Source organism: Micropterus salmoides, unplaced genomic scaffold, assembly GCF_014851395.1.
Source record: "Micropterus salmoides isolate LMB-PRFRI ecotype aquatic unplaced genomic scaffold, ASM1485139v1 Ms_hic_scaffold_18, whole genome shotgun sequence".
NCBI lineage: Eukaryota > Metazoa > Chordata > Actinopteri > Centrarchiformes > Centrarchidae > Micropterus > Micropterus salmoides.
Genome location: NW_024040928.1, coordinates 10068297 through 10077229, shown reverse-complemented (window position 1 = coordinate 10077229; position 8933 = coordinate 10068297). Strand labels below are relative to the sequence as shown.

The 8933-nt window shown below is 40.8% G+C and overlaps 1 protein-coding gene across 1 annotated transcript; it reads right to left on the bottom strand.

The window, feature by feature from the left end:
* Positions 1-799: 799 nt before the first annotated feature.
* On the bottom strand, positions 800-8865 carry LOC119908471 (echinoderm microtubule-associated protein-like 1). The gene is made up of 7 exons (XM_038726173.1): positions 8478-8865; positions 4640-4837; positions 3278-3407; positions 2191-2292; positions 1768-1799; positions 1525-1551; positions 800-1216 (listed from the first exon to the last, which is right to left on the bottom strand). Exons 1-7 carry the CDS (start codon positions 8635-8637, stop codon positions 942-944), a joined length of 924 nt encoding a protein of 307 aa, XP_038582101.1. The 5' UTR covers positions 8638-8865; the 3' UTR covers positions 800-941.
* Positions 8866-8933: the final 68 nt, after the last annotated feature.

Here is an 8933-nt window from a genome sequence, read left to right as displayed (position 1 = left end):
TCTAAGAAAGCTAAAAATGCATTAAAGCGTTCATTCTATCCTTGAAATAAATAACCATCCCACAAAATACTGTGTTGACAATTTCAATTACTCAAACATATTAAGAGAAATGTTGTAAGTGCTCATGTTGAACATATGGAAGCCTTAAGAGGCAACAAAAATCTGGGGATCCATTTTCTAATTCTGATCTAAACTGTTTTCTCTCCCGTGTTTATGACATATGACTTAAGAACAAAAAGAGCTTGTCAGGATTATTTGTAGAAGTTCCTTAATTTTTTTTAAATCTGCAAAACAGGTGGGGGGAAAGTTTTTCCAAGATAATTTTTCAAAAAGTTGGTACATAATTACTTTTTTTCTTTAGTCCACAAGAGGCTGAAGTGCACCACTACCCCCTGTTCTAAATAGGAATAAAAGCATTTGTGTGTTAGCAAGTTATGCAACATTACTGTCATGTCTTTCTTTTGGCTATAAATGTATTTTAATCTGCGTTAATTTAAAATGGTGCACTTCAGCATCTTGTGGCAAAAATGAGTATTACAACAAAAGACAACCAATCAACAACAAACAATGTAAACAAATTCTTAGAAAGATTATCCCGGCAAAACCTTTTCTTTTACCTGTTTTAAAGTCCTAAACACAGTAGAAACTATTTAGATTAGACTTGAATGGATCACCATAGTGATATTTTTTACTTGACTCTCAGGGCTTCCTTACAAATATAACCAACATAACAAAGTCAGGATGACCTTCAGAGGAAAATCATGTCATCGCTGCAATTTAAGAAGCGCACTCATCAATCAGTTTCTTGATTTTTCAACATTGGAAGACAGTCTTTTAGCATCTGTTCAAGCAGTAGATTGTGGCTTTTAATAATTAATTTGGATTTAGTTAACTCGATGTAAAGGACACATTTGTAGTAAATCTGTCTCTATCCGCTTGGCTCAGTAACAAATCTGAAAGTACTGGCTGGGAGATTTGGTGGGGCTCTTGTAGCTGGATGTGTCCTGCACTGTCTTCTGGCTGGTTGTGGTTTTCTGCAGATTTAAGGTGAAGGATGGGGTTGTTTTCCTCCCATGTGGCCTGCTGCCCTCCTTCGTCTGAGGGTTGCTGGATGTGGCCGTGGGCCCGCTGTTGGCAGGCACTGCAGCTGCAGACTTGGCGGTCTCAGAAGATCCAGTCTTTCTTTTGTGGGGGCTCAGATAGATCTGCATAGTCACTAAGTGAAGTGGTGAAATGAGGTGAGGAGGGTGAGTGAATAGACAGAGGGGAGGTTGGTCAGGAGGGGTTGGAATGGAAGTTGGAGGTCAGATAGAGCGGATATGTAAAGAAGGTAAAATAAAAGACAAAAATAGGGGAGGCAGGGGTGAGGGAAGGCATACAAGTCATGGTGAGATGTGAAAAAAAATGAAGGATAAAATAACAACTCAAACACAGTGCTCTCAACTTTTTAAGATAGTGTAAATGTAAGCAGAACAAGAGTTAATAATTCAATGTTAATAAGATTTTGTTAGGGGTGAATCATACCTTTGCAGTGTGTCACACGCCTCGTCCCTGCACCAAAATTAGGGACACAAACACAAACAGAGGTTTTTGTTGTTTATAGTACATGTAACAAACACTACCACTGTCATGTCTTTTGCTAAATCACTTTATACTTTATGGAAGCTTAGTGAGCAGCTGTTTGACATTCTTGTTATGAGTGTGAAATATACCAGCTACAGCCTGGAATAAAACAGCTGCAGGGAAGCAGGGAGAGTGCTCACTTACCTGCACTTACTGCAGCCTCCTTGGACTTGTTGCTGTTATAATGAGACACAGAGAGAATTTGATAGAGATACCGAAGAGGACACGACAAGGAGAGTAAGAGATGAGAACGAACACATCTGATTGCGATAGGGCTTCACTGCCTGTCATGTCAATTTAAGGTTGACTAAACGGTTAAACATCTATACAACTGGCTCTGAGAATGTAATGTTCCTCTGTGGTTTGAGGTGTTTTTACATAAAACAGGATGTCGAGGTTGAAAATAACCTTGATTTAAATTGAGAGATTTGATTCCGACTTGATTGGCCAGGTATAAGTGGGTCACCCCAAAATCAATGGAAAAATGCATATGCTTTGGCCTGCAAAATGTGTACGTGGAATGTGTAATGCAGTGTGAGGTTTAGAAATGCAAGAACAGCTTCTTACCCTTCTGGAGGTTTCTTACAGGTGGAGGCTGCAGAGGTGGGTCGTGTTTTAGTGGTCTTACATGGACTGTCCTTCACACTATCTGGCGGGCTCTTCACACCACTGGAATGGGGGGGAAAACAAGGACTGTTAGGTCATGTTTTTAGGCTTTTATTGAAAAAATGCATCCAGCTTAACATTCTCAACCACAAACTTGGGGCTGCAACCGACAAAATGTGTCCTCCAAATTGCTGTAACTCAGGCTCATGAGCCACATTGTTTACCCAAATGGAAATGAAATGACTGACATGAATAATGTAAGATAAAAAAGGATTCCACTAAGTTCCACAAAGTATCACAAAGATTCTGAATGAAACATTACTGTAATGTCTAAGATGATTTGAGCTGCAACAATTTAAACACATTTGATTGGAATTCAGCCTGACATATTTCTGGAATATTTCTGCTGTGGTTTTGAATGACGCTGGGCTACAAACTTGTAACTGTAATGATGGACCCACTGAAGTGCTCAGTGGGTTGAGAGAAAAGGTGAAAGATGAGAGTGGAAGGAAATTAACCACTGCTGGTAATGATGACAGTGATAATCATGATGATGCGTCTCACTTCGTCCTAACAGACAGCCTTAAGTGAATGAGGATTTACCTCTCTCTGTGCAATTATATCAGCATACCCCAGATATAGAAGTAGCAAAATACCACAGAGGGAACCTATCCAGTTCTCTGACTAATGCTATCTAATGGCAGTATCATTTGAAAGGTACTTGAGAGGAAGATATATCTGCAGAGAATGGTTTTGCTGCTTTATTGCTTTGAAATAAAGGCGAGCTTTGGAATAATTATTGAGAGTCCGTGTGCAGTGTTTCCTGGATAATGGAGGGTGTCTGCTGATTGCTTTGGCACATTAGATAATGAGAAATGAAGCTTGAGATCTCATTGCCCTGGGTGCGTTGCATGAAGAGTGCTGTCAGAGATGACAGGAATGATTTTTCTTTTACATCTAGAAATCAATCAACAAATCTGAACCTTTTTGTTTTACTGACATGAGACAAACTGTAAAATTGTTGCAGCCTGAGCAGCAGTGCTTTTACCTGCGGGGCGGTGTTGGGCTGTAGTTCCTGGCTGTGGAGCTGGAGGGCAGCGTGGAGCTCTTCTTCAGGGAGGCAGCACTGGAGGTCACCATGGGCGGTCTGGAGGGCAGAGCTAGAGACACTGGCCTGGCTGTTAGAGACACAGACAAAGGCATAAGTATGATGGATGTGTGTTTGTGTATGGTGGATAAAAGGATAAACTTTTGGACTGTGTTTGTGGTGATTGTTGTGACTGCTCTGGTGAAAATGAAACACATGGAACTGGATTGTCTGCACATGTTTCTTTGTTTGTACCCATGAAATATTAGGACATGTTTCCTTAACTAATTTTCTAGATGCTTTTTCCAGGTCTTCAGGTTCTGAATACTTGCATTTGAGTAGATTCAGAAACTTGATAGACACCATTAATCTTTTTATATAAACTACTGTATACACAACATATATAAAATCATTAGGACGGAAACCAATACCAATCAATCAGCTTAATTGGTAAGTTTTTTTTTCTTTGTCACTTTTTTTTGTCTTCTATTCTTCTTCTTCTTTTTCCACCTTGTGTATAATGAATGTCTCATCCATGTTAGTCAGCATACAATGAAAATGATCACTTATAAAAACAATATTGCCCAATAATATTGCTCTCAGTCAGACTCCCATTGTTGCACTTGAGCCACAACGGTTTAATTAATTATTTAGTAAAGCACAGCATTCACCAGAGGTGTGGACTCGAGTCACATGACTCAGACTCGAGTCAGACTCAAAGGCACAAATATGATGACTTTAGACTTATGATATGATGACTCGACTTGACAAAATCAAAAAAGACTTGCAACTCAACTTGACTTTAACACCAATGACTCGTGATTTCACTTGGACTTGAGTCTTTTGATTCGATCTGACTTGATACTCTACCAAAGCCCTAATATAAATTGTGATAATAAAAACCTGTGTGCAGTGCATCAATACTTCAATTACGATAATTCATAAAATAATATTTTTTGTGTGAAACTGCACCTCTGCCTTTTTTCTGTGCAGGTTAACGCTTTATTCAATAAAGTTGTTTGAACTTTTAACTCTGGTTAAAAATATGAAATGGTATTAGGTTTGGTAAAGAGCACATTTTGACCTGTTTAGGACTCAAAACTCTAAGATTAAGACTCATTTTGGGGCTTGACTTGGGACTTGAGTGCTAAGACTTGAGACTTGCAAAACAATGACTTGATCCCACCTTTGGCATTTACAAGCCATAAAAGAAATCAATGCCTTCCCCACTGTACAGCAGAGGGTCGACATGGTGACAAGCTTCCTTAAATCCTCAAATTGACATGTGGGTAATGGAAATAATCCACACAGATCTTTGCTCACCTTTAGCGCCCGATGTTCTCCTGCCAGCAGCAGTGGTAGTAGCCGCTTGGTGCTCCTCAGAGATGTTGAGCCTCTTGAGGACGTCGGCTAGAGCCATCTTCAACAACTGGATTTCATCTTCCTGCATCTGCATCCTCTGCTCCAGGTAGGTCAGACGGTCGGCCACATCCAGCCCACTGGCTGCCGAGCTGCGGTCATCTGAAGGGATGATGAAAAACAGGATAGATAGATAGATAGATAGATAGATAGCATTACATAACTGATAACATGCTTAGCAATAGTGCTGGTCCATTAAAATAAGCAGAGGAATCTGAGGCAGTCCACTGAACATTTGTTAGCCTCTAAACCATGTCTAAATATGTTTAAAATATCCAGATTTCACAGAGCAAAAGAAAGAGCAAATGCACAGAGCAACAGTCAGAAAGACCTTGTTAACCAACTGAGGATGCCAAGACAGAAATGAATATGCAAGTGACTAATACTGAAATCCATACGACTATTCAGAGAAAATCTTGAGTATGAAAGACAGCAATCCTCCAGTCACAAAGTAAGAAAGTGCTATTCAACTGTCAGCTTACAAATGTAGGAGAAGGACTGGTGAAGAAATAAAACAACAAAAAGACCTCCACATCCAAATTTCAAATTTCAGCTAAAAACTTGAAATGAAATTCTACCAAAAATTTTTTTTAAAGCTTATCTGTTTTTCCATCAGGATGTAAATATAGTCAGGGAAAGGGGAAAAAAAACTATTTATCATCCCCTGGTTGTGCCTATATAGCAGAAATCAAGCTAATGAGGTCACGGCACAGCTGGACACAGCAGATCAACCACACCGTCATCACACAGCAGCATGTAAACAATGGTTGCTGAGCACACACCCAAAACACTTTCAACTGTCATTAACATGCTATAATTTCTCTTTCTGCTGATATCTACTTGAGTTTTTTTTTATTTTACTGCTGGCAATCATCAGTCTAACACAGCTACAAAAGTTCAGACGTGGATACCGTGGGAGACACTGGACACTGATGAGCAGCCAGGGTGCCTCTGCTGGCCGAACGGGCCCTCCTCCACAACACCAGAAGTCTTCCTCCTCTTCCTCTCCTCTCGCGAGCACACTCTCTCGCTCCTCTTTCCTCCTCTGGCTCCAGATAGACAGGCCGACTCTCCCTCCATCTGATTTGGTCCACTGGCTGGGGTCCACTAAGATTTCATCTCCCACACACACACACCTTTACAGAGCAGCCTGTCTGTTGGTTTGTCCACCTCTGTTTACAGCTTCCAAGTAGTGTTATAGGATCTGCAGCAGGAGATGAGGTTACTGATGTTTTGATCCTCCCACGTTTCCTTGGTGGTCGCCTGACACATTCTGGGATGCCGTGATATGTATGACTGCACTTAAAGCCCTTTTGCTCAGGGTGTGTGCTTCTACAAGGGTGGGGGTGGGGTTGATAATACTTAAAAACCTAGTAGTCGTCCAGTTCAGCCTAAATTGTCTGTACACGTGTGTGTTTGTGTACTTGCATGTGTGTGTGTGGGTGTGCAGAGTACAATGATAATCCCTCAGACTGAGCCTCTTTGACCCCGCCCCCACACGTAAGCCCCATGTCACTGTGAGAGATGGAGACACAGAGAGGAAACAGCAGAAATAAACCTGAAATGTGGCCTGTTGTTGTGTTGTGCAGCAGTAAACATCTTGTACATCCACAGATTTACAGAGGATACAGTGCAGGCTACTCTGAGTAATAGGGAGGATGAGGAAGAGGCAAAATAAAATGAAAAAAAAACAACTATGCATGCTTTGCTGTAGTTGCAGAGTGAACGCCAAGGCTTAAAACAAACACAGGAATCAACCATGAAATGCAGTTATGCAATGAAGCATTATTTCCCAGCAGTTTTCAGATCAAATTGATTATGAGCAAAGAGGATCAGTTGCACAATCTGTGTCCATCTGTGTATTTTTTTAATTGATCTAAACCAATGATTCCAAACTAGTGTACCTCAGAAGATACTTCCGCAGTTAAGATGGTACATATAAAGATTTACAGTAGTGCATTTTGATCTGATTAAAAAATATATGTATAGAATCAGCTACAGAACTCCTGAACACCATGTGTTAATAAAGGCTGCATAAAAACTAGTTAGCAAACAAAGTTGAAACAGTTAGCTAAAAGTAATGGCTATATGGTTAAAATAGATGGATAAGTAGTTAAAACAGTTAGCTAAAGTGATGGATAAAGGTCAGAAATAGTTTGCTAACAGTAATTGATAAGCAGTCGAAATAGCTAGTGATAAGTAAGAGCTCAATAGTCAAAATAGCTAAAAGTAATGGATAATTGAAAAGTCCAGCTTCTATCACTCCGAAAAATCCACTATTAATCTACCATTATATAATTGATAGTTAAATATTATCCAATTTTAAATCAATTCAAATGATACAGATGTGTGAACATCAGCTTAGTTTAGTTTCTATGTGTCTATCAAGCCTCAAAACCTGTACAGTTTCTCTAAAATGCATGTCGTCCACTGTTAAAATAGATTTTTTTTTTCTCAGTTTTTGGGAAGATGTACCTCTGACAGTGATAATCTGCTGTGGGCGAAGACTTTCAATATAATCATTCAAGCATGCAGCCAGCAGTAATCTGTGTCTTGTGGAGAGCTGTGACTCTGGCCAGTAATTTTCTGTTTCTCCTCTTGTCCTGGCCGTGACATCATCCTCGTGCCACCTCCACACACCCCATATGGGATTGGGATTAGAATAGCACATAATCCCAGTGCTGTAAAAGGGAATTAGCAGCCCAAAGCTCAATCTCTGCACTAACTCAGCTATACAGTGAACAGGCAGGCGCGCTGGATCCCTTTTATGCAAATGTAAATACACATACAAACACATGCCTTAAGTCTACCTCTGTGCCTCTAACTAACGCACATTTACACACAGCCAGGACAGCAGTTTTGAAATTTATATTCCTATCAACATCTTAGCAAAATGAAAATGCAGAACAAACAAAGCATAACTGTGGCATAGAGAAGCAGTGAAGTGTTTAAATCTCAGCTCCCAGATGGTGTTTCTTGAATGAAGGAACAACATCTGTCTGCACATATCAGCACCCTGCATGCTGACATTTACAAGGCCACATACACACAAGCAATCCTTCACATTAGTCCACTGATACTAATATCCCTGAGGGAACAGGGCATTTCCCTAAATCTCCTTAGCCGAGCCACATTCCATAACACCAACAATTTGACTGTGTGGCATGTGATACTTTGGATGGGTACTAGTTGGACTAGTGTTTGCGTTTATCTTGCTTGTTCAAATAAAGCATTGAACAGGTTTGTATTGTACAACTTCATTGGGGTTTTTTTCTTCTTTTCTGTTGACGCATTAGAAGTGATAGGAACAACCCTGTGTAAACCATACACTTAAACTCACCTAGTCTGTGATAAATTGCAGGAAGTGTATGTGTCCTTTTTTTGTTAATTACACAGAATTGTGTAAATGCACTTCATTCAGACAGAACACTTTAAAGGGTAGTTTTTCCCCTTCCCCTTAATAGTATCAAGCAGTTAAGTTTGGGTTTTCTTTGCACAGGTTTTAAGATAAACATCTCTGAGAATCTAACTTTTAAAACATGTTTTTTCCCAATGCTTTGAGCACCACAAACATAATCAACTGAAATTGCATCTACCTCTAGTATAGGGGTGGAGGCATAAATCGCAGAAAGCAAATACAAACAAAACCATCTGCATGGCAACAGACACAAGAGGTAAATAAGAAAATATATTTTTGTCATTTGGCTGACCCTTTAGCATCTAAACTCGCTCAACTCTCTACCTGTCATAAAGTCAGTGTCGGGTGCCAGCAGGGAGTCACTGTGGTAGATCTCCTTCAGCGAGGGCCTCCTCAGCAGGCCATGGGCCGTCTCCTCCATCCCCAGACCCTGGTCCAACAGCTCCTCCATGTGTGTGTCCATCTCTGCTGTGCCCGCTGCCATGGCTCTGCCAGAGTGTGTCCGAGTGATCCTGTGTGCTCTTACTAAGTCTTCTGCGCTTCACTGCAGGACTAATTCACCTTCCCTGAACCACCAGTGGCCACCACCTCTCGCTTTCCCTCCCTCTCCCTCCTGTGAGGAGTGTGTGGAGGGTGAAGGGAGAGGGTGATGTCACTCAGGACAGATTAAGGACCTGGTAAGCCATCTGAAGCTCAGGGGAGGACAAGAGTATGAGTAGGAGTCCGTATCGTGTGTATGTATGTAGACAGGGGGGTTAGGGCGGCCTCCAACAGGGAAAA

What these genes read in the sequence shown, in the direction of transcription:
- LOC119908471 (XM_038726173.1), bottom strand. Translation starts at nt 8,637, where the DNA reads ATGGCAGCGGGCACAGCAGAGATGGACACACACATGGAGGAGCTGTTG. An exon ending in CGACACTGACTTTATGACAG is followed by an intron (nt 4,838 to 8,477) that starts GTAGAGAGTTGA and finishes TCATCCCTTCAG; the next exon opens with ATGACCGCAGCTCGGCAGCC. An exon ending in GGAGGCTGCAGTAAGTGCAG is followed by an intron (nt 1,552 to 1,767) that starts GTAAGTGAGCAC and finishes ATTTTGGTGCAG; the next exon opens with GGACGAGGCGTGTGACACAC.